Source organism: Empidonax traillii, unplaced genomic scaffold (genome assembly GCF_003031625.1).
Source record: "Empidonax traillii isolate 1590-97213 ecotype Southwest subspecies unplaced genomic scaffold, ASM303162v1 scaffold1138:size371499, whole genome shotgun sequence".
NCBI classification, from domain to species: domain Eukaryota; kingdom Metazoa; phylum Chordata; class Aves; order Passeriformes; family Tyrannidae; genus Empidonax; species Empidonax traillii.
In genome coordinates, this window is record NW_020956331.1 from 178,196 (window position 1) to 205,413 (window position 27,218).

Here is a 27,218-nt window from a genome sequence, read left to right on the forward strand (position 1 = left end):
CCTGGCCATCCTCGGGGTGCTGGCCTGGAGTCGGTCAGTACCCTCAGGCCCTGCACCCATCACCTTTCCAGGGGCTTTGCTCACCTTTTGTCCCTTTCTGTCCCCTCCCTAGGAGCCAGGGACCTGTGCTTTGTTGGGGTTGGTACTTGTGGGGGTCAAGGCTTGGCTGGGTCCCGACACCCCAAGCCCCCCTGACCCCTCGTCTGCCGGTGGGCACTGACAGCCCATCGCTCCTTGCCTCTGAGAGCCTTTCCACTGATCCCCCTGGATCAACAGCTGCTCCCTTCGCTGGGGCTGACCCTGGGGGGGCACTGGCTGCCTGCAGTCACCCCCCTGCCCTCCCCCGGGCTCCAGCTGGCAGGGGGCTCCCACACACAGAGCTGCGGGAGGACTTTGTAGCCAACAAGGGCTGCATTGAGCAGCCTGTGCTGGAGCCCCCTCCCTCCACGGCGGGGGGGAGAGGCAGGCAGGAGCTTGATGGGAGGAGGGTCAGGAGCTTGGGAAGGAAGGAAGGAGATGTGCATCAAAAGCCTCTCAGACTATGAAAACAGTGGGGGAAAAATCTTGGGTTTTAACTTGATCCTCCCACTTCAGGAGCTTGGGCATCCCTCCAAGCAGTGATTTCAAGAGAAAAGCTGTTTGGTGGCATCCCTGCAATGTACCTGGTCTCTCTCCTGCTTTTCTGATGATCCCCCCCCCCAAATTGCCACCTGTCTTTCCTTGCCCTGTGTCTGGGTCCAGTGTTTGTCTCAGGCCTCCTGCCCAGGGTCCTGTTGCCTCCACCTCATGCTCTACCTCCTCTGAGTCTCTCTCCATGCTCAGGCTGGTGCTTGCTGACCTCCAACCCTTTTGCCTGCCATTTCCCACAACAAAATTCCTCCTTCAAGTCCACTTTGAATGCTTTTTTCCCCCCCTTTAGCCTCCTATTCCAAACTCTGCCTACCCTTTTCTTCCTCACCCTCTTGCAAATCACCTGTGGCTGGTCCTCTCTGGTGTGATACAGGTCTGAGGTCCAGAGCCAGGTTGTGAGGTGTGTGTGTGCCATGAAGAGGGTCCTCCTCACCCTGTGCTGTTGGAGGAGTAGATATGGAGCAGGTAAATCCCCTGCAGAGTGAGGAGGGTTTCTGGGGACACAAAGAGCAGCCCTGCTCCTCTCAGTGCCTCGCTGCTGCTCCCACCCCAGCTGTTCCATCCACTGGGTCTGATGGATAGAAGAGCTGGGGACAGCCAGGCATCTGTCCAGAAACTGCCCTGGGATTCCTCTTCTTGAGGGACCTGTGGGGGCTGAGGGACCCCTGTGGGGGCTCAGCTCAGGGGGAGGTGGCAGCTGTTGGTGTCACAGAGCCAGCTCCAACCCATGGGCCAGGCCAGGCCCTGCAGTTGCTGCTGCCAGTCTGGGAGCAGAGGGAGAGGGGTGGCTGAGTGGAGGGGATGGGGAGCTGGGGCAGTGTGGGACACAGATAGGTCTGAGGTCAGACTGGACTTCACATATGTCCCAGAAACACAGCCTGGTTTGGGTGGGAAGGGACCTTAAAGCTCATCTCATTCCACCCCCTGCCATGGGCAGGGACACCTTCCACCAGCCCAGGGTGCTCCAAACCCCGTCCAACCCGGCCTTGGACACTTCCAGGGATGGGGCAGTCACAGCTTCTCTGGACCATCTATGCCAGGGCCTCCCCATCCTCACAGGGAAGGATTTCTTCCCCATCTTCCATCTAACCCTGCCATTCCCCCTTCTCCTAGCACTCCAGGCCCTTGTCCCAAGTCCCTCTCCAGCTCTGCTGGAGCCCCTTTAGACTCTGGAAGGGGCTCTCAGGTGTCCTTGGAGCCTTCCCGAGGCTGAACAAGCCCCAGCTCTCCCAGCCTGGCTCCACGGCAGAGGGCAGAGGGGTTCCAGCCCCCGGACCATCTCACGTCCCTCCTGTGGGTCGCGCAGCCCCCGGAGCTCCGGGAGAGGAGCGGGGCGGTGCCGGGGCGGGCGATCCCAGGGATCGGGAGGCGGATCCGGGAGTGGGTGGGGCGGATCCCGGCCGTGGATCCCGCACCTGCCGCGGCCGCGTTCACACCGACAACAGCCGGAGCTCGGCTGGCACTGCCCGAGCCCGCCCGCTGCCCGCGGCGGACCGGGCACCCCCTGCACCCTCCGTCCTCCTCCAGCACCCACCCTCCTCCTCCCCGCGGGTCCCCCCGAGAGCGCGGCCGGACGAGGCACAGCCCGAAGGTAAATCGGGAACCTGCGGTTGTGTGCGGGGCTTTGGGGGGAGAGGAGGGGGCGGATTTCCGTAGAGAGCATCCAGCAATGTGCCAAACCTCCGGGCTCTGTTCCTGGTCTCGGGCTGTGCTGTGCCCGGGACGTTGGCACACACGTATGAGAGAGAGTCCATTCCTGAAATCACTCGCAACTCTGTGTGTAACAGAATAAGTAGACGGGAGGTAACAGAGAGAGTTCCTGACTTCAAGTCGTGCCAAGGGAGGTTTAGTGGGATATTAAGAACAATTTCTTCCTGGAAAGGATTGTCCAGCCCTGGCACAGACTGCCCGAGGCGGTGGTGGAGTCACTGTCCCTGAAGGGATTTAACAGCCATGTGGATGTGGTACTGCAGGTCATGGGCAGTGGTGGCCTTGGCAGTGCTGGGGGAACTGTTGGGCTCGGTGGTCTCAGAGGGCTTTTCCAACCTGAACAGTTCTGTGATTCACCTGTGGCTCTGGAGGGTGCTGCTCAGCCCCCGCTGCCCCCAGCAGCACCAGAATGCCGCCAGGTGGGATGTGGGTGGTCTGGCACTGGTTTCCGTGTACAGATGGACGTGGTGCCTGTACAAGGTGCTTGTTGCTGCAGCTGGGGATGATGAGAAGCTCGGAGCTGGTGCTTGTCTCCTGACATGCTGGAGCTGTAAGTGGATCCCCTGTGTCCCTGCCAGGCTGAGTCATGGCAGTGTGTGGGATGAGGCTCCGCTGCTGCTGTCAGAGTGGCCGTTCAGCGTGTCCAGCTCCTGCTCTGCTGTGCTGACCCGTGTGCTGCCAGCACAGCTAGTGAGGGACCTGAGGGGCTGGCTGAGGGGTTTAAGCTGCTTGGATTTTCTCAGAGCTCCTCCTCACCCTCCTCTCCCTGGCATGTGTGGTGGCTGAGAAAGCACAGATTTGCCATCCGACCCAGAGAGTCAGTGAGTTCCTGGAAAAACTGTGCTGATGTCAGAATACTCCAGATCAGGCTCTGGTGCTGTGGTGGGGAAGGCTGGGCTCTGTGTCCTGGTTTGCAGTGGCATGGGCACGTGTTCCCAGCAGATCAACTCCTTTGGAGCCCCTTGTCATTGGTAGGGACAGATGGGTTTGCCATGTGTGTGTCATTTGTCACGCTGTGACCCAATGCTGCTCTGGAGGAGGCTGCTTCCCCAGGGGCTGTTTGATCGTGGTGAGCTCAAACACCACCTCTTTGTGTGTTTGGATTTGTGGTTTGTGTTCTGGAACAGCTCTGTGTGCTGAGGGCAGCGAAGCCTCTTCTACTAAAGGCCTTTGTACAGTCCCGGGGTGTCAGAGCACATATCATGAGTTATTGGCAGAAATCCACGTTCTTTTCCATGTGCATACGTGAACTCTTATCAGTGGCTGTGCCTTTTTGTGTTTGCACTCCAACTGAAGCCCAGCTGGGAGGTGGCTGCGCAGCCGCCCGTCACCGCGCTCCGCACACGTGTGCCAGCAGGAGCGGGGCCACAGATCTGCTCAGACCCTCTCAGCCTCCCTCCATTCCTGCAGGGGAAAACGAGCTCCCAGCCTTATCCCAAAAACCTGTCAGCGTTTTCCATATGTGGGAAAACACCAAGCCCCAGCGCAGGTATCAGATCTGCTTCTGAAGAGCAGCTCACGTTCTCACCATGTGGTTGCACTTCCTCCCAGAAATCCATGTCTGATAAAAGGCTGGCTGTATAAATCCAGCCATGCTTCCTTTGAACATTCCTTGTCTGTGTTGCCTGCAGTGCCCAAAGCCCAGCATGTGCAGGGGACAGGCTGCCAGCGGCTCGGTTTCGTAAGAGAACAAAATGTGGTTGTGCCCAAGGGCACGTCAGTACTTCCCCTCGGTTTTGTACTAATTTCAAAAAGATTTGAAGGTTCTCAAAGTCAATTGAAGTCGAGTGCAGGAACGAAAGGTTGCCCTTTCCCTGAGGGCATGCAGAGGTTGCTGCGTGACTTTGGGCCAAAGGAACAATCTGGGAAGTTGGCTGGCACCAGAGGGTGTGGGGAATGCCAAGGGTGCCTGGCCTCTCTGAGCTTCAACCACGGGGAGCCAGGGGGAGCGGCTGGAGCCAGGCAATTCCCTGGCTTTGCTCTCCTGGGGAACAGGGTAAATCATCCCCAGCACAGAGGAGAACTGAGTCTTCTTCCTGCAGCTGATCGGTCTGTGAAAAGCCTGCGACAGTTTGCCTGTCCCAGGGATGTGCCTTTGCCCTTGGTGTGGGCTTGTGCATTTGGTGTCTGTGAGAGTTTTTTTGCTTCACCCTTTTTTGTCCTGCCAAATTCAGGCAGCAGGGCTGCAGGGCAGGGAATGCCTCTGGTGTCATCACTGTGACCCTGACTGTGTGGGGAGCTGGGGGTCCCATGGTACAGCAGGATCCCTACCCTGTGCCAGTGCTCATCTCCCCAGCCCAGCAGAGCATCACTTAACATGGGGGTCTCCTTCCCTCCCCCAGCTCCAGGGCAGAGATGGTGCTCAGTCCCTCTGGATTTGGTGACATGGATCACCAGAGCTCAGGGATAAAAGCTGAGCTGATTTTGTGCATGTAAAAAAGGCTTTAAGAGAAGTGTGGGGGCTGGGATGCCATTTCTCCTGCCAGGCCTTCCATCTCATGCTGTGCCCATGCCAGTCCTGCCTTCAAGGCAAGAGGAGCCATGGGGAGTAGCAGCCCCCAAACCATGGGTGCTGGTGGCACTGCCCAGGTGAGGTGAGCGTGGTAACGTCTGCCTGGCACTCAGGTTTTCTTGTTTCTCGACTTCCCTTCATGCACATGCTCTTCCAGCCCCCTGGGCTGTGTGATGGAAGTGTTTGGTGGGATTTAGCGCTGGAGGAAAGCTGTGCTGGAAAGCTGCCCGAGCCTGCAGGGGCCGGTGGTCAGGGCTGAGGAGCGTCCGTGAACCTTTGTGCTGAGCTCGGAGCTCCAGAGGGGACCAGCAGTGGCTGCACATTCCAGCGAGGCCGGGGGTCTCCCTCCCGGTTAATGATTGAGCTGCAATGGCCCTTTGGTTCCTGCTGTTTAGAGAGGCACCTCGGAAAGATGTGAACCTTTCCAGGCTGCGGGGGTGGGCGTGGGGATTTAAAGAGGCAGGGTCTGTCCCTGCATTTCCAGCAAGAGATTATTTTTCTGGTGCTGGGGGCGATGGCTTGTGGGGTTTTGTTGTCTGTTTGCTTTCTGGTTAATTGGGCACATTACCTGCATGTTCCGAGCGAGGAACTGTTACTGGGGTGGAGCTGCACTGGCCTCGCTCTGCCCTGCTCTGTGCCCCTCTCTCTGTGCCCAGTGCTCCCCCCAGAGTGCCAGCCCTGAGCCCTTGGGATGTGACTGCTGCTGGGTCCCTGTCTCTGGGTGCTGTGACATCTGTGGGTGGCCGTCTCCCCAGTCCATTGCTCTTCCCTCCACTGGTTAATCATTGCCTGGGCACACTGGCCCTTCGTGGGGCTGTTTGCTGAGCCCTTATCAGCACAGGGCACTTGTCACCCCCTGCCAGTTCAGGCAGAGTAATAACGGCCGGTGTTGGGAGCAGCTCTAACAGCTCAGGGGACCTTCCCTGGGGCTCAGCCTGTTCGTTTCCCATTGCACCGGAGGCTCATGGAATACTTGGCTGGTTGGGGTTGGAAGGGACCTTAAAGACCATCCAGTTCCGCCCCCCTGCCATGTCCAGCTTGAGTCCCTTTGCTGTCCCAGTGTCCGTGTCACAGGTCCCACTGAGCCATCCTGCTCTGTCAGGAATTGGACAAGGGCTTACCCAAACCCACTGGCCAGGCTTGGCAGCACACCCTGTGTGTGAGGGGCAGAGCCCCTGAGCCCCTCAGTGCAGGCTGGGGGTCCCTGCTCAACCTGGTGCAGTGCCAGCGCTGCCCCTGCCTCGGGGGACAGGGGTGTGCAGTGTCACAGCCCGGGGGTGCAGGGGGCACGAGGCTGCTGGGGCTGTCTGGATGTGTCCCAGGATAGCTGGCTTCTGGCATAGGGAACTTCTGGATTTCCATGGGTGCTGCAGCCAAGGCTTGGCCATGCCATTGCTGGGAGCAGGAGCTGGCAGCTCCTCCTGGGGTGTCCCAGCACTGAACCTGAGGGGCCCAGTGCACCCAGCCTGGGTGAGCCAGGGGATTTCTTGCCCTGCAGGCAGAGAGGACAAGAAAGCTGGCATTTAAAGGAAAAAGAAATAGAAAGTAAAAGGAGTGAACAGGAGGCTTTGCTGTGATTGCTGGGCTGAAGGCTGGGCTGGGAGGGAGGGGGGAGCAGTGCCAGGTTTGTTCTGGGGGGCTCACGAGGGTCAGCTGGGGCTGGTTCCCTCTGCTGCTCCTGGTGAAACTGGAACTGGCCATAGGCAGTGGCGGGCAGAGGTGTCATGAGGCTGTGGGACAGTGCCCACAGCAGTGACACAGAGAGCACTTGACCTCGTTTCATCAGTGTCATTGGGCAAGAGCAGGACATGTGGGCAGCCAGAGACGCTGTTCCAGCTCTGTTTTCCCAGGCAGAGAATGGCCCCGAGGCCCCTGGACACCTTCCTGAGCAAATCCCAGGAAGGCTGTTCTGTGGCAAGAGCCGCTGGCACGAGATCCCCGGGCATGGATATGCACCAGGAGCACCACGCTGGTGGCTGTGTGATTTCTCCTGAGAGAAGTCCTGGCAGCTGTGGTGCTGCTGTCTTGAAAGCAGCAAGGATGTTGGAAGCAGTGGTCCTTCCCCAGCTAAAAAATAATGGGCTTCAAAAAACCAAAACCAAATTTTTGGAGAAGTTAACTGCTGTTCCCCAGGGCAGGGTGGCACTGGGAGTGCTGGGGAGTGCCACTGGTTTGTCCAGCATACATTGTTGAGGACTTCAGCTGCTGAAGATGGAACTGCCAGGATCTGTTGGCCCTGTGCAAGGTCTCCTCTCCCTTAGCACCTTCCCTGTGGGCATCTCCAGAGGCTGGAGGTACCAAAATGCCTCCTTGATCTCTGGCTTTCCGTGTACAGCTCGTCTCCAAAAGGCCAGAGAAACAGCCCTGCTCTCTGGACACTGTTTGGCCATGGCAGGAGCATCCCTCTGCTCTGGAGCTGCCCTAGGTACTTGTTTCCCCTTGCTGGGATAGCTGCAGCTCGGGCAGGCTCTGGTCCACCGGGACCAGGGCTGGTTGTGCTGGGAACCTCTGTGCACAACGTGAAAAATCAGGGACAGGGCTGAAATTGCCTCCCTTCTGAGGGCAGGTGTGATCTCCTGCTGAACTCTGAGTCCTGGCTGCTGCTCCAGATGGACACTCACTTCCCAGCCAAGTGGCAGCTGACCCCACGCTTCCCTTTCCCACGCCTGGCCTCACCTCCACACTCCCTGCCCGCGCCGCTGCTGCTCCGAGAAATCCCAAACCACAGCAGGCACCGGGGGTGTTTCTCAGCAGCTGAACTGGATCAACCCACATTCTGCTCAAGGCTGAAAGCCCCGAGTGCCCAGCTTTGAAGGGGACTTTTAGAGAGGCACTGGGGTCCAGTGACATGGAAAGAGCTTTGGTTGTGCCCGTGGCCTTGGTCCTGCCTTGGCTTCAGGAGAGGCTCTGCCTCAGCATCCTTCTCTGCGGGGAGAATGGAATCCCCTTCTCTGCAGCTGTGACCTGGGAGTGCAAGGGGATGCTGCTGGATCCTGGCCCTGAGTTTATTGTCCTGGCCCATGGAAGTTCCTCTCCAGCAGGCCTGGCAGTGCTGGTGCCCATGAGGTGCCCGTGGAGGGACTGGGGAGGGTGAGCTCTCCCCTCTCCACGCTGGGCTGTTGGCTTTGGGCTGTCCTTGAGCGTTCTGAGGCAGCTGCCTCTCCACATCCTGGATTTCCTGGACTTCTTATCTTTTTTCTTTCTTGTGCCTTGTGTTGGGACATTGGTGTCAGGGCAATGTTTGTGCTTCTTAAGCCTCCATATGTTGCCCTGCTGGGCTGGAGCAGCTGCAGAGCTGGGCCAGCACGGGACAGGAACTGCAGGGGCTGTGGGGGGCTGTGGGAGGGTACACCCTCCCTGCCCTCTTTGGGAAGCTGGGGAGCCACATTTCCAGCTGCTGGAGATCCCAGCACACCTTCTGAGGGACCCTTAGAGGGGAGGGGGCACTGATGCCCCCCACTCAGGGCCCTCGAAGAAGAGGTGGGGATGGGGAGGGGAGCACGAGTGCAGCCCCCCAGCACCCCTGGCTGCAGTGCAGGACCTGCAGCAGTGCCAACAGCCATGTGAGCTCCTGCTCTGCCCCATGGCTCTGGGAATGGAGCCAGTGCTTTTGTGGAACCAAGCGTGGGTCCCCACCTATGAGCCCTTTTTGAGAGTCCTGTGCTTTCTTTGCCAGACAGAGAGTTTGTGCTTGGATTCTGGATTTTGTGCTGTTTTTGCTCAGGACCTGGCAATGCTGCAGGACCTGCCTCTGGCAGGAGGCTCCTCTCATGTCACTGGTCCAGAGCCCAGACACCTTGAAATTCCCTGAGGCATGTGGGGGCTGGGTTTGCAGCAGGGACTGAAGGGGTTAAAGTTGCTTTGCAGTGTAATTTTTTTTAAAAAAGCCATTTCCTTCATGTCCAGAGACAGTTTATTTTCTTCAGGACACAGGGAGGTGCCTTTTCTTTAAGGCATTTCCTGTAAGCAAGTTTATATTTGGCCTGGGGAGGGTGGGGAGAGGAGGTGGGTGCTGGGGAGGGTCCGTGGCTGAGCCGGGTGACCTCAGCTTTTGGCTCCTTGTCCCGAATTGTGGAGGTGGCAGCTGCGGGAGCTGTTGCAGCAGGAGGAGTGGGGTCCCAGGGGGCCCCTGTGTGCCCCCAGCACTGCTGCCCCACGGTGGGCCTGAGCTGGCATCCACAGAGCGTGCAGGGTGCTTTCACACCATCCCTTCCGTTACCTGTAAGGTGCTGAAGAGAAGAGCTGCTGGACCCCAGATCCTACTGCTCAGTCTGATTCTTTTCCCTCCCCCAGGATGGCTTTGATTTCCCTTGAAAAGGCAAACAATCAAACAAACGTGCTAATATACCAGATCATCAAAGCTCACTGTGCCCCGCTGTCCGTAGTGCACATTTAATTCCCGTGGATATTTGATCAGACCTTGGTCCTGCTGCAGGGGCTGCAGCTGGGCCCTGCCACCACAGGCTGGGCTCCCCCAGGCAGCGCTGGGGCTCGAGCTGTTGCCCCCCTGTTCCCTGTGCCAGGTTTGTTCTCCTCCATTTTGTTTTCTTTTTATTACCGTGATTTCCTAACATCGGAAGAGGCGAGTTATGAAACTGGAGTTATCCAAACACGTCTTGTTTGAAGATAGCGTTTCATCCAGCAGATGCAGCTTCCTGCCCTGTAAATGGTTCCCATTGTTCCACCTTGGCTCCCGGCCCCGGCAGTGCTGGGGTGTCGCTCCGCTCCGGCAGCCCGGGGAGTGGGGGTCCCAGCCATGGACTGGTTGGACTGGGAGCACTGGTATTCTGTTCACAGCCTCTGAAGGAGCTGGGGAGGCTCCCCGGGGCTGCCTTGGTTAGAGGCACTGAGCCTGCTGGCAGGGGGTGGGCTCTGCTCCCCGCTGCTCCAGCCACGGATGCTCAAGTTTTCCAGCCTGTGTCCACTCTGCCCACAAGGTTCTGTCTGGGGGAATCAGCTGATGCCATTTCTATTCGTAGTCACCCAGGTGTGTTCTCCCAATGCCCTCCTTGATGACATTCGCCCCTGGGATCCCAGGAGTTTAAAAAGGCATTCAGAGCACGAGGCTATGAGCAGAGTCCTGCTGCTGGAGCTGGGACACAGCACAGAGCAGTGACACCACGGCACCGCTGCCAGCACCGCTCCTGCAAACATCACCTGCAAACATCACCTGCAAGCTGGGATCGTCGCCTGCTGGGCCAGGACACAGGCAGCTCTGGTCTGATGGCTGGTGTCCAGGTGGCAGGAGGCAGGGAAGAGGGAGTAGATGGTGCTGGTTGGTGTGGTGAGCTCTGTTTCCAGCACAAAATGTTCAAATGCAGAAAGAGGGTTTGGAGATGACCCTCAGTTGCTGCTGAGGCACTGGCAAGAAATTCTCCCTGTGAGGGTGGGCAGGCCCTGGCACGGGTTGCCCAGAGAAGCTGTGGCTGCCTCATACCTTGGAGCGTTCAAGGCCAGGTTGGATGGGGCTAGTGGAAAGTGTCCCTGTCCATGGCACAGGGTGGAATGAAATGAGTTTTAGGGTCCCTTCCAACTCAAACCATTCTGTGATTCCATGATTCTATGATCCCTGTGGTGGTGGCAGGAATATGGTATGGGATTGAAGTGGTAACAAAGAGGACAGTCAGAGCATGCTGGTGAGCCAGAGCTTGGTGCCTCACGCTGCTCCCTGGGCACATGGATGCTGTCAGCCTGACCCTGAGCAGGGGCAGCTGCGGCTCCAGCCAGCCGTGGGTGGCTGGAGGATCCTGGGCACAGAAAGGGGCAGCAGGAGCAGGCTGGGACCCACTGAGTTTTGCGTGGATCACCTCTCTCCACCCATGAGAGGAGCTGGGTGTGCCCAGGCCTCTCCCTCTGATGGAAGAAGCCATACCAGGGGTCACGCTGTCCCCGGAGCCTTGGCTGTCCTGCTGCTGCTGCAGCCACACTGTGCTGCTGCCTCTCCTGCTCTCCATGGCTTTCCCACCTGCTCGAGCAGCAGGGGTTGTTTTTTCATTAATATTTTGTTTCTGTGAAGGCTGGGGAGCTGCAGCTGGTGGCTCATTAATGGGGTTCTGCAGAACTGCGGCCGGAAGCGGCGCCGGGCCCTTGGCTGAGCCCCGTGGTTTGACGCTTTTCCTTCCTGCCCCTCTCAGACACACAAATCTGCGCAGGGCCTTTGCAGCACTGAGGCAGCCCCACCTTGGCCCCTGCTCCCCCTCTGCTTTGGGCTGGCTCTTCTCGATTTGAGGTCCTGCTCATGTCTCTGTTCCTATGGCCATAGCCGTCAGAGAAGGCAGGGGATAACGGGATCAGGAGTTTCAATGATTAGTGTTTGATAAGGTTCACTGATATTTTATCTGTGGTTTTCATGGAGAAGAGGAAATGTGGTGTGTTAAGAACATCTGCTTTGGCAGAGCCAGGTCCCCCAAGTGTCTGGTGCTGGCTTGAGATGGGACCTGAATCCTCAGAGATCGCAGTCCCTCCTTATTGCCACTGCCTGTGGAGATCTTGACTGTCCTTGGGCTGCTCTTCACCTGTGCTGGCAGAACCAGTCACCTGCCTGGCTGCTTCAGGGGGGAGTTAGCTGCTCTCAGGTGGTTTGTGCCGCTCCTTGAGCAGGAGCTGTGCCGTGAAGGGCTCCTGGCAGCACAGGGGGATGTGCCTGGTGTTGTGTTCCACGCATTATTGAGGGCTCGTGTTCCTTGGCAGGGTTCCTCAGCCCATCAGAGCACTGAATGGCTTTGTCGATGCTTTCCCTGCTTTTCCTCAGTGCTCCCCTTCATCTCCAGCTCTGCAGGGACCTGGGGTGGGCACGGGCACAGGGGTGCTGTGCAGTGGGAGTGGGAGGAGATGCCGTGTCCCACGGCTTTCTCTGGGAACGCTCTGGAGACCCGGGGAGAGCAAAGCTCGGCTCCCCCGGCCCCACTCAGTGCTCTTGGCCCAGAGGCACCTCGTGACGCTCTGCAGTCCTGTGGGCAGGTGGGAATGGGACGCTCAGTGAGCAGCCGGCGGGCAGAGCAGCGAGTCCTTGTGCGCGGCCGTCACGGGTCAGCGTCCCCTGTCCCGGGCAGGGCAGGGCGGCGTTCCCAGCCCGGTGCCCGTGGCTGTGGCTCGCTCGGGTGGGCACTGGGTGAGCGGCCGTGCAGCCACGTGTGCGTGCACTGGGGCTCGGGGCTGTGGGCAGCAGCGTGGGCTGTCTCGGGTGGGCTGGTCAGCGCGTGGCCGTGGGGTGGGGGCAGGGGCCGCTCAGCCCCGAAGGTGCTGAGGCTGCTGAGCTGTGCTGGGCCTTGGGTCCCTTCCAAAAACACGCATGTGAGTCCAAAATTAGTGGCTCGTAAAAATAGACATGGCAGGGTTCTAGAAGGGTGTGAGCTGATTGATAGACCACAAACACGTCGTTCTGCAGTGCCGAGGGAGAGCTTTGCTGAGGCAGAGGCTTCCTCAGAAACACCAGTGGGGCAACCGCTGCACACTGGTGGGACTGGGAAGGAACTCTTACTTGGGAAGAGATGAGCATTTTAGAGTGTTGTTCTGAAGGACACAACACTGACTGCTGTGCCAAGTTTTATACTGAGACAGCCCTGGGTGCCTCTGGGTTGGGCAGCCCCTCTGAGGTGCAGGACCTGCCAGGGTCCCTCACTCCGTGACACATGGACAGACAGGCTTCAAGCCCTGTGGAGGCTCCTCCTGGCTGGTTTTCCATCAGCCAAAGAGCTCTGGGACAGCACTCCTCCCTCCTGCCATGAAGCTGAGGGGAGAGAGGGACTTCCCTGCCATGCACAGCCACTGCGGTGGAGGTTTGGTTGGGGAGGTTCCTCCCTGTGTGATCATGGTGGGTATTTCAGAATGACTGTCGTTAGGGCAAAGTGTTCCTTGTATCAGCCCTGGAAAGCAGTGGACGTGGGCTGGAGCCTTTGCCAGCCCTGGCATCATCCAGCCATCAGGAGAGGATCTGTCTCCCTCAGGTAGCTCCATCTTCACCTTGTCTGGCTGTGAGCTCCAGCAGAGCTGTTGTGCTGTCAGGGCTGGGCAAGACAACCCCATGTGGGTCTTGCTGTGACAAATCTTTTCCTTACAGAGGGGGTTTCACATGGAAGGGAAGCTGGAACAAACATGCCCATTCCTGCCAAAGGCACTGCTCTGCCAGTAAGTGGCCTCTGTTTCCTATTGCAAGCAGTTGGTGTGTGGAATTGGGTCTTCCTGCTGCCTCCTGACCCCTGGGCTTCTCCTTGGCCTGACCCCAGGAGCTGTTCCTCTGCTCCTGACCCTGCTGTTGGCAGCTCTGGCTCTGATGCCTTCGGCGTCATAACTTCCCAAGAGTCGGAATAGCTGTGGGAGGAGGTGGGAGCTCCTGTGCCTGGAAATCCCTCGGAAGACCAGGAAGTGCTTGGTTAATTAACCAAACTGAAGGAAAATAGTTTGAAGCATCTCTTTTCCTTATTGTTTACAGCAAAGGTCTGGGATTCATGACCTTCAGCCACAGATCAGCCCAGTTCTCTTTGTGCATCCTCAGATCCTCCCTGACTCATGGCTCTTCACCGTGTCCTGGCAGGCTGTGCTTGCCTCAGCTCCTCAGAAATGCCGTGTTTTATGTGAAGGCCTCTGTTTTGATCTGTATCCTGGTGTGGGGTGGGCTTGCCTGTGGGAAGGGGCACAGGGATGGCTGGCAGAGCTGGCTGTGCTGGATTCACTGGTGGGAGACAGGCAGATGGGACCATGTAAACTGCCTCTGCCATTCCCATGGTTGGTCTTCCACTGGGATTCAGCATCTTGACTGTCAGGCCAGTGTATGCGTCTCTAACATCGCTTGAGGCCAGCTTTTGTATCCTGTTTTGTAATATTCTCTGACATTCCCCACATTCCTGGCAAGGAGACTTCTGTATTTTTTTGAAATGTTCCTTTGTCTCCTTGAAAACTATGACATCCTTTAAGACTTCTCCAAAAGGCTGTTTGTCCTGCTGTCCCAGCATCTCCTGTTGGCTCATAAAGAACGGGGAGCCCTGAGCTTCAAATCCAGCCTCAACAGCATCTCCTTCCAGCGGGGAGAAAGGGAAAAAAGAGCAAGGCAGGTTGTGGGCTTCTGTTTGGCTTGGTGACCTCCCTATCCTGGGGTCTGTGCTGTTTGCTTCCACCTTTGTCCTCAGGTTTCACCGCCCCCACATTTTTGTTGTGACACAGGGGCTGTTGTCTGCCTGTTGGGACAGCGTGGTCTGGAGAAGGCAGTGTTTGGAGAAGGCAGAAGGCCTCGGGTCCGTGTCCTGCCTCTTCCTGCTCTCTTCTGTCTGCCCTGCCCAGTGTAAGGAAGCTGGGGGGGCAGGCAGAATGTTTGCTGATGCTGTATCCCTGGTCAGGGATGAGAGACCTATCATGTTTCTCACTGGGAGTCAGAAACAGGCGAGATGATGCTCAGCTGCTGAGGGCATCTCACAGCTCGTTTCGGGAATGATTTGTGCCAAAGCACTGGCTTGGGAAGTGCAGTCGCAGGAAATGTGCTTTTCATTGTGGAAACTAATCCTGTGTCAACCTCAGCTTCTCACGTGGGCTGTGCTGACCCCTCTGCTTTGGGCTGCTCAGAGGTGAGTGGAATCCTGCTGCGTGGGGAAGGAGCACTCCCAGGGCAGGTGGAGCAACCTGGGCTGAGCATGAACTGTGACTTTGTAGGGAACTGGGCAATTAGGTCTGGATATCTTGGGTTGCAGGCACCCCTGGGGTTGTCCCTGAACCATCTTTTTGAGCATTTAATCCTCTTTGGTACCTTGAGGGACTGGGAAATTTATGATGGGTCAGCCTTGGCTTTCCCTTTCCCCAGCCTTGTCATCTCTGGCACAGAGAAAGCTGCATTTCTGGGCAGAGGCTGGCAGCTGAGAGGAGCTCAGTTGGAGATCACAGTCAGTGGCTTGAGTAGTCCATGTCTGATGGGATGGAAAAGGGGGCTTTGGGGTGCCCATCCCTCTCCTCCCTGCTGGAGTACCGCAGGGCAGTGCCACGCTCCCATCCAGCGCCGCTCCCTGCGCCTGGAGCTGGCACGGTGCCGCCCCGTGGGAAGCTTCGCTCTCGTTCCCTCGTTTTTTCCAGCTGGAATTGGAAGCTGCTGCTCTCCGGGCTGGCCCGGGCACCCCGTGCGGGGCAGGACAGCCCCGGGTGTGGGTGCTGCGGGATCGCGGGGCTGTGCCCGCTCGGGTGGCTGTCCCGGAGCTGGGAGCGGCTCAGCGCTCCCCGGCGCTCCGGATGGAACCCTCCCCGCTGCTCCCACCCCCGCCTCGGGGCTCAGCCCTGCGCGGCCGGGATGTCCTGTTTGCTGGTGACGAGCAGCGCGGCAGCTGCGGGGCACGGCGGATCGGATCGGATCGGCACCGCGGGGAAAGGTCGGGGCTCTCCCGTGGGGTGCCTGTGGGAAGGTCTCCAACCGCCGGCGGACAGTGCTGGGTGGCCAAGGAGGGGATGAAGGAGGCCGGGGGTCATGCTGATACTTTTTTCTGCGTTTAATTCACGGTTTCCAATGAACAAAGCCGGGATTAACAGCTCCTGCCATGGTGAGTCTGCTCGTGTCCAGGCTCTGTGTTTGGATTGGGAGGCTCCAGCCAGCAAACGCTCTCAGGGGAGGTGGGAAAGGCTGTAAAATGACCTTTTCTCTTGTCAGAGATTTCTTGGAAGCAGCATTTCCTCTGCTGCAGGGTGGTTCGCTCTGGCTTTCGCACAGCGGGGTGAGGGAAGGGTTCAGAGGTGTTGGTTGTGTTGTTTTTAAGTTGGGTTTTTTTTTTAATATTTTCTTGACAAACAGATTTTCCTTTACCTTTTTTTCCCCTTGAAGTGATCTGTAGCTGCTGCCCTGCGTGTCCCTGGAGCGGGGGGCAGGGGGTGTGCAGGGACCCCGCGCTGCGCTGGGACACAGCCCTGGCACCGGAGCTGCAGCTGTGTGGCACAGAGATGAGGGGGCAGTGGAAGTGACAGAGCACGGGCTGGCCTCAGTCACACCGTGTGGGGCTTTTCCTCCCCCCTCTGCTCCCCAGGGAAGGTGCAGCCTTGGTAATATTTGGGTTTATTTCTGACAGAGGCAGCTGAGCCGGTGAGAGCACAGTGAGTGCCGTGTGCCAGCTTCTCTTGATCTCTGGTTTTTTTCCTGAGCCCGAGCCAAAATGCCTTTCTGTGAGCCTGACCCCCACCTCCTGCCAGGCAGTGAGGGTGGTGAGATGGCAGCTGGCACGACTGGGAGCACGACAGTGTGAGTACCAGCTGTGCTGTGAGATGTGGCATCACCTGCTGACACCAGTTCACTGACTTAAAAGCAGTATTAAGAAAGAGGACAGGAAGGAATGAGGAGGGAACAGGCTTTGGAGCTGTGGTGTGGGGAGCAAAATGCCCCCTGGAGTCAGGTGAGTGATGCCCGAGTGGTGCCAGTGGACACTGGACACAGCAGGAAGGGGTCCCGATGGGAGAGCCCGATGGGCAGGTGACAGCCCTGCCTTGGCACACACAGACCTGTGCCCACCTGAGAAGAGTTCTGTGGCTGCTTTGTGAAACTCAGGTTTTGAGTTTGTTGCTCTCCCCGCATGGCAGGGACCAGCTGATAAACCAATGCCAAGGCTGGTGGCCACGGGCAGAGGGAGGTGGCTTTGGAGTCACACTGCAGTGGGGAATGGGGAAGGAGGCAGGTTATTGCACAGAGCTGGGAAACACTTGATTTGGGGTTATTTTTGTACTGCAGCCTTTAAAAAGGGAAGAAGAGAGCCCAAAGTAACCCTTTGTGCCTGTGCTGGGAGTTCAGTGCCTGTTTCTTCCTGTGAGGGCACATTTTTGCTCCAGGGCTGTGGCAGTGCCCACTGGCCAGGTGTGACAGCTGTGCTTTGGGCTCCCTGTCCCCAGAGGCTTGCAGGGCTCCCACCAAAGCCACCAGAGCCTGAGCATTCCTCAGCTGGGTTTGTGATTCTGCACAGCATGGAAAAACTGCAGCAAGACCACGAGGGAATGCTGCTCCGTGGGTTCCTCTGGAAACACACACGTGTTTGTGCTAAATAAATGCAGAACAGTTGGAGGGAATTCCCTCATGTATTAAGGGAGTAACTGTTTTTTGGTGTCTGGATTTAGCAGTAGGAGCAGAGGCTTGCTCCCTGGGGTGGGATGCAGGAGAACAGCTGAAGCAGGAGATGCAAATGGGTATCTGCTGTGGGTGCTGCAACTGGAACTGAGAACTCCCTGCAAAGTCAGAGCTGCTGCTGGTTCTGTTTTCTTAGCAGAACTGTTGGTGTTTTCCTTTGCCTTGGTCTTCCTTGGCCTTTGGTGGTGGCTGGTGTTGGGTCTCGTGCTGCCTGTGGTGAGTGCTGTGCTGAGAGCAGCACTGGCATGCAGCGCTCCGGGTGTTGACCGTGCCAGAGGCAGGATAGGCTGGGGGGGGTTATGCTGTCTGTGCTGGGTCTAACGCTCTTCCAAGCAGTCCAAACTGGGCTTTTGTTGTTGTCCCTGTTAAGAAATGCGGGATGCACTCCCTGCTCACAGGGGAGGGGTGGTTAGGCCAGGACCTGCAGTGGGGGATCCGTGCCGAGGCTCCGGCACCGCTGGCTGCCCCCGGAGGGACGGCGCCCACTAGTCCAAACAAAGTGTGTGTGAGATCCATGGGATGGCCAACAGGAAAACAGCAGGGCAATTTTAGAAAGGGTGGGATACAGGATGGGCAAGATGGACTATTTTTTTCAGCATCTGAGTAGCTATTTTGATCTTGCTCCTTGTGGATGTTCCATCCCTGGAAGTGTCCAAGGCTGGTTTGGACTGGGCTTGAATCAACCTGGTCTAGTGGAAAGTGCCCCTACCCATGGCAGGGGTCCAGATGATTTCTAGGTCCCTTCCAAACCAAACTATTCTGGGATTCTCTTCTGGATTTCTCTCTGTGGGCTCAGCGAACACCAACGAGGAAGGGAATGGTGAACCAGTGCCAAAGACAAGGCAGGAATTCATCCCAAGGATAGATCTGACAGAGGCAGCCAGTGACTGTGCCAGTTTTGATGGAGACCTTCTTGGGGTGGTGCACGGGGTGGGCTGGAGCCAGGGGCCCTCTCTGCCATGAAATTGCTTCTCTGTTGCTTTTTCAGAGATATAAACCCAGGTTACTCCTGGGGGACATGGGGGGCTGTCACTGCTGCACTCCCTGGCACAGGGGGATGGTCCTGCCCTCTTGGTTGTTCCTCTGGGGTCACAGCAGCTGCAGAAACGCAGGTGGAGAAGGCAAGGACAGATCAGGGTCCTCACCTTCCTGGCCCTTTGTTCCTGTTCCTCTCTCTCTCCATCCCTTGTTCACCCCAGACATCTGCTCTGCAGCTGCAGCGCTCGAGGGGGATGTGTAACCCCTGAGCTGCCACAGCACTCCTGCTCCTGGGCTCTCTGGAGCCAAGGGCCAGGAGGAGGCATCCTGTGGGAGCAGGAATCTGTAATATGCTGTGGGACACTCCTGTAGCCATCATGGCAGTTCCAGGTCCATCTCTGCCTCCCCACTGCATCCTGCTACCAAATCCACTGAATGGTGTGGCCCACAGCCCTCTGGATCCTTCCCTCCTGGAAGGATCCTTCCCTGTGTCCCTGAGCGTGCCATCCGCTGTTCAACCTGCCCTGCGGGGTCTGTTGGTGTGTTGGTGTGAAGAAGGGACATGGCTTAGTGGTGGTCTTGGCAGTGCTGAACTTGATGATCTTAGAGGGCTTTCCCAGACTAAACCATTCCATCATTCTAAGCCTCAGGTGTTTGGGGCTGATGTAGCTGCTTCAGTGCTTTCTTTTCATCTTTAATAGAAACAGCGCAGGTTGCAAACCAAGTTGCTCCAAGTGATGTTTGGGGAAGGAGTGGTGTTCCCTGTGCATATGGGATGCAGCTCCTGTCCCAGGTGCCAACCTGCAGGGGCAGGAGCTGCTTTTTGGCTGGGCACGGTGCTCCAGCAGGGTTTCCTCACAGCTGCCTGCCTGCACCTCTCAGCACCAGGCTTTGGGTGCACAGGCTGGTTTGAGCTTTCAGAACACAGCAAGCAGACCCGAGGCTGCTGTTGGGCTCGTTTGAGGAGAGGAAACCAGAGCTGCCTCATCCCTGCAGCTGATAAGGGCGGTTACAGGCAGCCCTGGAGCTGAGCCGAGGGCCGAGGGGGCAGAGATAAGGTGGGGGGAGTGCTCTGGGGGCTGCAGTGGTGCTGCTGGGGGCCGTCACACCCATCCCACATGGATTCTGATCAGATTTGATCCACAAACACAATGGCTCTGGTCTCCCTGCTCCGTGCTGACCAGAGGGATTCCTGTCCACGTTGCACCAGCCAGTGCGCAGGTACTGGCCCCCACACAGACACCATCCAGCAGTTTCTGTGCTGCCTCTGGAAATGTTTTTAGGCCTGGATGTCCCTCATGTTCATCTGCAGCACACAGCAGCTGTCTGGGACTGAAGCTGGGTGGCACAGGGCTCTGGTGCCCCCGCAGTGCTGTTCCCCCCTGCCAGGTGCCAGCCCCGGGGAGTGTTGCTCTTGGACCAGATATTTCAGGGCTAGAGGTGATGCTTCTGTTTGGTGGCATAGAAAGGAGCAGTTCCCAAAACTTATGAGACCTATTTACTGCGTGAAGGTTAATGATGGAAACACGCCATGTCTGGGAGAACATCCAAGAGCATTCCTCATTGCTGCCCACGTGCCCTGTCCGTGTCCATGCTGGGGGCTCTGAAGTCTCTGCACTTTGCTGGGCGGTGCTGGGAGCTGGGAGCAGATAACTGGTGTTCATTGGTGCCCTGTGCCAAGCTGCCCGGGGGGGGGGTGCCCGTGGATTGGGGATGCCCATGGACAGGAGATATCCATGGACAGGGAATGCCCATGGACAGGAGATACCCATGGATTGGGGATGCCCATGGACAGGAGATACTTGTGGATGGGGAATGCCCATGGATGGGGAATGCCCGTGGCTGCGTGAAGCTCTGTCTGCATCCTGAGGCCAGGTTGGTGGACATGGAGCCCCAGGCACACCCAGTGCCAGGGGGGCAGTGTGGGGTTTCCTCCCCAGTACACTGGGAGGGGATGGGGGTCTCCAGTGGGCACGGAGGGTCCGGGTTTGGCCTTTGGCTGTGTTTGAGTGATGCCCCTCAGGAAGGCAGCCCCAGTTTCTGCAGGCACAGCACTGGGTGCTGCAGGCAGAGTCAGTCCCTCTTTCCCTGGCCATGCTGGCCCCAGTACCCTCAGCAGCAGCAGGGTACATACACCTTTCTCATGGGAAACCTGCTTCAGCTCCTCACATTTTCAGGCAGTGAAGGCACATACCCCTGGTTTGGGAGAGGTGTTGGGAGTTTCTGTCATTCCTGTAAAAATCAGGCAAGAACTTCTGCTTCCAGCTGGGAAAGGGAAGTCCCTGTTGTAGGCAGAGTTTTAGTTTCAGATGGGATGGAAAGAAATCTCACCAAAAAGAAAGAAAACCCAGCAATTCCCCCCCCCACCCCCCCCAGGGCTGGAGTTGGAGCTTCCCCTGCAGTGCCGGGCAGCTGTTTCCAGCTTTCCATGAGGTAACGTGCGGGTGATTTCGTGGCAGGGTTTTCTCCTCAGACACTAATTGGCTGCGTGGGATGTTTTGTGGGGATTTGGAGCCTTGCTGTGGGAAGCTGGGAGCCTGGGCTGGGATTTCTCCCTTCTTAGTTTTGATTGTTAAAGGGAAAGTGCAGAGCCAGGGTTCTAGGAAGTGGCTTTCCTGCCTGTAATTCTGCTGGCTCTGGTGTTCTAGGTTGCTGGTTTTAGAGTTTTATGGTCCTGGGCTTTTCCCTGTCCACACCTGTTCCTGATCAGGGCGGGGTGGATGGAACCCCAGAAGCACTCAGGGCAGGGATGTCACACTCCAGGCACCCCACAGCCAGAACCATTCCTGTTGGAGCTGTCGGTGCGTTATGTCTGGGGAAATGCTGTGGTGCAGTGACTGCAGGAAGGGGATTGGGGAATTCTGTCCTTTTTTTCGCTTCCATGTTGGTTTTTATCCCTTTCTTCTGGCACAATGGAAGCCTCTTCTCTTCCTTCATTTTTGCTTTCTGCCCCTTGCCCTGGGGTGCTGAGGGGTGCTGGAGGGTCTGGGTTCCTCATCTTGGGGGGACCAGGTGAGTGACCCCAGGCTGGGGGTGCTGGACCCTCTCGGGGCATTTCTGATGGCCCACAGTGGCCCCTGGGCCACAGGCTGTGCCCCTTGCTGGATACAGGGCAGGGCATCTGTGGGTGCCTTTTGCTTGGGAATGCCATCCAGCCTCAGCAGGTGCCAGAGCAGGGCAGAGCCTTTGCCTGGGGGGATTCTCTGGTGGCTCATGGGGGTTATGCACCACTGGGAGACTTTTCCAGTGAGGATGTTGGTGCTGGTTCACCCTGTGGGGCTGTCCAGGTGTTTCCCGAGGGCTTATCTCCCATGGAGATCTTGGGGAGCATGAGGCATATTGGGATCACTGGTCTATCTTCCCTGCCTGCAGTCAGGAAGCTGGTGGGATTTATCCCCTGGTTTCTCAGGGCTGTGCGGGCTCTGCTGGGCGTGTTTCCCTGCCTGTCTGCTTGTGCCTGCTCCTCCCGCGATGCAACTTGAATGGGATAATTTCCGGCCCATTTAAACTGCAGATCTCAAAGATACCGAGTTGCTACAAGCTCCTGGAAATTGTTTGCTGACCAGAGGAGGCAACGAGACCCTCTTTGTGCCCTGCTGAGAGTGGGTGTAGTGTTTGATGAGCCTGTATTAGACATTAGAGAGTCCCCACTGGAAACTCGTTTCTGTCGCTGCTGCCGGGGCTCGGGCTGGGGCAGTGGAGGGTCTGTGGGCACCATTCCCTGGGGTCAGGCTGGGTTCCCATGGCAGGCTGCAGCCAGGGATGAGTTCTGGGCTCAGCCCCCATCACCCTGCCCTGGCAGTGAAGCTCCCAGGAGGTAGCAGGGAGGGCTGGGAACTGGGCTGAGATGGGTAACCCTGTGCCCAGCGTGGGGCTGTGCCCAGCGTGGGGCTGTGCCCAGCGTGGGGCTGTGCCCCCAGGGCAGGAGCGTTTGCCTGCTCGACCTTTCCTGCGCCTCCCTGGGAAAGCACGTCCGTGGGAAGGGCGGGAGGAGGAGGAAGCTGGCTGCTGGCTCCCTCTGGGACAGGACACTTAGAAACTCTCTCTGTGCCAGCGCTGCACCGTGGGGAGGGTTTAGCCTGGGCTGAGAAGAGCACCCCTGCCCACGGGGGGCTGCTCGCTGTTCGGGGGGCTCTGGGGGGATGCAGGGCTTGCCGAGCAGGCAGAGCCTGGAAGCCGGCTCTCAAAGCGGGCAGGACAGGGGGAGGTGCGGGGTCCTGGCCCCCCGCCAGTCCCCGCGCGGGGGAGGCGGCGGAGGGGAAGGAAATGTCGTGCTGTGACTCCGCGTTTCCAGCCGAGCGATGGGCGGCCGAGCCCGGTCCCACGTGGAACATCCTGTCCCGGCCGCTCCCGCTGCTCCCGCGGCCCTGGCCACGCTGGGTGTCCCCGGGCTCCGGCGTGTCCCGCTCGGTGCCCAGCCATGCTCTTCTACCAGCTCAGCCCCGCCGCGGGCACGGGTAAGCTCGGCTGACTCTGCTCCTGCTGCCCTTCCCTCCGCCGGCCCCTCCACGGGAGATGCCAGACCCATCCCTGGGGCAGGATCCACGGGGCAGGTGGGAGGTTGGTGTTTCTGCTCGTGGCTGGGGGCGCCCAGAGCTGCAGCCATCAGTGACCATCGGTGCCCTCCTGCTGGGTGGCCACAGCCATGGGGTGCCATCCCCAGGGGGTGTGGGAGGGATTTGGGAGGGATTCAGTGCTCCCCATGGACCAGCTGCCCCGGGACAGCCGGGGCTGAGTTCTCCCCTGGGATTGCTGGGGCTGAGCCCTGTGGGGGCAGGAGGGGTCAGTCCCGGGTTGTGGCCGGGCTCGCAGCACGGCCAAGGACAGCTGTGAGCTTTGGACCGAGATGCAGATGCTCATTCCAAAACTTCTTCCCAAAACTTCCCAAGTATTTGGGTCCAGGGTTTTGGCTTGGTCCTGTCCTGAACTGAGCTGCTTGTTTAGAGCTTTTTTTTTTTTAACCTGCTGTAGGTTTGGACTGGGGAATGTGAACTGGAGCCAGAGCTCTGGGTCAAGGCAGTGGGTGGATGGGGATGGAATCAGGGTGTTCCAGAGCTGGGTGGGTCCAGCCTCAGCCCACTGTACCTGGTGGTGCCTCTGGGAGAGATGGGACAGACCCTGAAGATGCCAAGGCATTTTCTACTCTTGAGGTCGAACACTGTCACCCTCAGCAGTAAAAAAGCCACTGGACCAGCGGTGCCAACACCTAGCAATGACTTACTGGGGCTGCAGGAATTTTGAGCTGTTTTCCCTCAAGTTCTCTAAATTTGAGGAATTTCCCAGGAAATAGTGCTGCTTGCTGGATGAGTTCATCCGGGTGATGGCTGATGCCTATGTGAGGGGTGGGAACTGGCTGGGTGAGGGGGGTAGAACCGCATCAGGGGTTTGGTGTTCACTGGGACAAACACCAGCCTGAAAGAAGAGGTGGGGAGGGCCAGGCGGTGGGAAGGAGGTGGGGAGGAAGGCCTCCTTTGGCAGGATTTGCTGGAGGATGTTTGCAGAAGTGACCAGCCCTGAGCTTTGATGAGCTCTGAACTCATTATTACAAATAAAGATCTTCCTCTCCTGCCTGGCCAAGAACTGCAGTTGGCTTGGTGGGTTCAGAAAGAAAACATTTCACTGGAAGGTTAAAATTGTGTCTTGTGGCCCTGTCATTCCTGTCACTTCCTGACCTTTGCCTGGTGCTGTTGGAGAGGTGCAGCTGAGCTGTGTCTGCCCGAGCCCCCTCTCTGTGCCCGGCATTGCTGCCCGTGGGACCCCCAGCTCCCGGTTCCACAGCTGGGCATCTCCTCTGCTCTGTGCACATGGAACAGGCCTTGGTGCCGGGGTCTGGGGGAGTGGGCTGGGATCCAGGGAGCGTTGCTGCCTTCACTGGGATGCTCAAGCCGGTTCTTTGCTCTCTTCCAGAAATCGAAGCCAAGAAAGCCTGTGAGTGGCTGCGGGCGGCGGGATTCCCCCAGTATGCCCAGCTGTACGAAGGTGAGAGCTGCCTCCTCCTGCTGCCCCCTGCTCTGTACCTGGGCTCAGAGCCCATATCTCAGGCAGATTCCGAGGAGAGCTGCAGGGAGAGTGCCCACAGCTCCAGGAACAGGAGGGCATGGAGAGGATTGTTCACTGATTATATGATCGTGTGTAGAACTTGGCCGTGCCCTTGGCTGTGGCCTGGAGAGCCAGCCACAATTAACTTTCCTGCATTCCTGAACTTTTCCCCTTCAGGCAGGGCTACAAGGAGTCCCAGGGTGGCTGCTCCAGCCAAGGGTAACCAGGCTTTGGAGAGCCATCAGCTCAGGAGAGGTTCAGTGAGTGTTTGCCGTGGGTGGGAGTGCAGGGGCAGCCAGTGTAGGTAACACTGAGAGCAAAAGCATTCTCCCTCCTTTCCTCCTTCCCTCCCTCCCTGCTGACCATCCTGCAGCCTCTGCTCTGCTCCAGCTTGCCCTTCATGAGTGCTCAGTGAGCCCAGCCTGGCGCAGATCCGGTCTGTGCAGCCCCCCAGGTGTGGGGCAGGGGCACCCCCAGCATCCCCAGGTGTGGGGCAGGGACACAGCCCCAGCGTCCCCAGGTGTGGGGCAGGGACACAGCCCCAGTGTCCCAGGTGTGGGGCAGGGGCACAGCCCCAGCATCCCCAGGTGTGGGGCAGGGACACAGCCCCAGCGTCCCCAGGTGTGGGGCAGGGACACAGCCCCAGCGTCCCCAGGTGTGGGGCAGGGGCACACCCCAACATCCCCAGGTGTGGGGCAGGGACACAGCCCCAGCATCCCCAGGTGTGGGGCAGGGACACAGCCCCAGTGTCCCCAGGTGTGGGGCAGGGACACAGCCCCAGTGTCCCAGGTGTGGGGCAGGGACACAGCCCCAGCATCCCCAGGTGTGGGGCAGGGACACAGCCCCAGCATCCCCAGGTGTGGGGCAGGGACACAGCCCCAGCGTCCCAGGTGTGGGGCAGAGACTCAGCCCCAGCGTCCCCGCTCCCAGTGCCTGTGCCAGGTGCCCAGGGCGGGTCGCAGGGTGGCTGTGCCGGTGGGCCTGGCTTTGGGCTCAGCTGTGTTTCCTTGGAAGCCGCAGTGGGGCTCTGGTGGTGGCGGGGGTTGATGCGGGGAGCGGCTGCAGCCGGCCCGGCTGGCCGGACAATGGCGGGAAGCGGGACCTGGCGGCCGTGACCATTGTTCGACTGGGCACTTCCAGCAGCAGCCCCCGGGGATGGCTTTATGGGCTGCCTGTTTGCTGCTGGTGTCTATTTTGGGGGGCCAGGCACCACGTGCAAGGACGGGCTGGGTTCCTGCTGGAGACCCCCAGCCCCAGGTACTGTCCCCAGAGCGCTCACAGCTGTGCACTGAGGAGCGGTGCTGCTGCTGGAGTCCATGAATGAACCAGTGCCTTTCCAGCCTCTCTCCACAGAACTTCCCACATCCTCCAAGTATTTCCCTCTTTTTCCCTTCCCTTGGTGGTTGCACTCCATGGCTTAATGAACAGCTGGGTTGACCCTTGGGGTTGGGGGTCCCACATGCATGATCCCAAATGCATGATCCCAAATGCATGATCCCAAATGCATGATCCCAAATGCGTGATCCCAAATGCGTGATCCCAAATGCATGATCCCACATGCATGATCCCAAATGCATGATCCCAGCAGAACAGGGAACTGGATGGATGCCGTCAGGCACCTCGTCACCCTCACCTAACACACCTGGGAGCTGTGCCCAGGGACCCTGGGCATGCACCACCTCTGGGTGGTCTCCAGCCGCTCAGGTCTCTCCTGTGCTTGCTCCTCGCAGCCTTTCCCTCCTCCCATGCCCACTGCTGCCCGATGGAGCAGCTGGCTGATGTCCCTCTCGCTTTCCTCCCCAGACTCCTTGTTCCCTCTCGACATTGGCGCTGTGAAGAAGGACCACAGCTTCCTGGATCAGGATTCCCTCAAATCCCTGTGCAGGTAATGCTCTCTCACATCCCTGCACAGTGCAGACCGTGGAACCAGCACGGGGATGTGCTCCAGGCAAGGGCTGGGGCAGCTGTCCTGGGCTGATGGGGTGGTGGGTGCTGTGGGGTGCCCACCTCATACCTCAACTGGGCTCAGATCATGCTCTGCTGCTGTTGCTCCTTCTGTGGTGAGGACTCTGGATGTGTCAGTTGGATTGGGCAGCACTGCTGGTGTTGGGTGGTTCCAGGGAAACAATAGCTTTTTTATGAACATCCACAGCTGCTAGAGAACAGAAACATTTCCCAGGAATAATTCTTCTCTTTGTGGGGCTTTTGGGCTGGGCTTTAATTTCAGGCTTGGGTAACTAGACCGTAGAGCTCGGCTAGAATTGGGTTGGTCAGAGCTGAGCTGTCAAACCGAGCAGAGGTGTGTTTGTTGTCCCTGCTGTCCTGCTCCCCTGCCCCCTCCCACAACCCCAGGTGGCATCCTTTGGCAGTGATCCCCAGGGCAGGGAGCCATGTCTGCCCAGGGCACCTTCACCAGAGACTCACAGAATCATTTAGGTTGTAAAAGACCTCTAAGATCATCGAACCCAGCCACTGCCCAGCACTGCCAGGGCTATGTTGTGAGAATGCTGTGTAACGTCTCGGAGAGCTAAAGCTGGAATTAAAGCCTGGTATCTGTGCATCAGAGGGGGATGTCTTGCCTTGTGGTGAGGAACTGCAGGGGCTCCTGGTGAGGTGGGACCTGGTGGCTCACACGGGGGTTTACCGAGTGCAGGTGGGTCTGTGCTGGTGGGACCCTCCATCCCTGGCACATCACGCTGTCAGCTGCTCTGAGCTGGGCTTTCTGCCTTTCCAAGTGTTCTCTGGCTCCGTGTGACAATACTCTGTGTGACGCTGGTTGTCCTGGTGCCAGGCAGCGCAGCCTGGCCACGTGTTTTCCACCAGGACACGGTGCTGCTGGATTAGCAGGGCTGGGAAGAGCTGAGGGTGCTGCTGGATCAGCGGGGCTGGGAAGAGCTGAGGGGGCTGCTGGATCAGTGGGGCTGGGAAGAGCTGAGGGTGCTGCTGGATCAGTGGGGCTGGGAAGAGCTGAGGGTGCTGCTGGATCAGTGGGGCTGGGAAGAGCTGAGGGTGCTGCTGGATCAGCGGGGCTGGGAAGAGCTGAGGATGCTGCTGGATCAGTGGGGCTGGGAAGAGCTGAGGGTGCTGCTGGATCAGCGGGGCTGGGAAGAGCTGAGGGTGCTGCTGGATTAGTGGGGCTGGGAAGAGCTGAGGGTGCTGCTGCTGCGTGTGCTGTGCCAGGAGCAGTGTGTGCTGGGGGGACTGTGCCAGCACAGACACCCAAAGGGAGGGACTGACTGGACAGTCCGTGTGTCTGGGCGGGCCGTGTGTCAC

At 58.4% G+C, this 27,218-nt stretch overlaps 1 protein-coding gene across 2 annotated transcripts in view; it reads left to right on the plus strand.

Annotated features, from left to right (window-relative positions):
• Positions 1-2,199: 2,199 nt before the first annotated feature.
• Positions 2,200-27,218, plus strand: part of STARD8 (StAR related lipid transfer domain containing 8) — a 32,275-nt gene continuing 7,256 nt past the window's right edge. Inside the window, exons 1-3 of one of the 2 annotated variants that reach the window (XM_027905276.1) lie at positions 2,200-2,221; positions 23,814-23,885; positions 25,749-25,830. Coding sequence is in view for 1 of the 2 variants with exons in the window: in XM_027905275.1 (XP_027761076.1) it covers positions 15,294-15,366; positions 23,814-23,885; positions 25,749-25,830 (227 nt within the window). In the remaining variant the exon portion in view is untranslated. Of the gene's footprint in view, positions 2,222-15,183; positions 15,367-23,813; positions 23,886-25,748; positions 25,831-27,218 lie in introns of those variants that run through there. The other variant, XM_027905275.1, reaches the window with a different exon arrangement.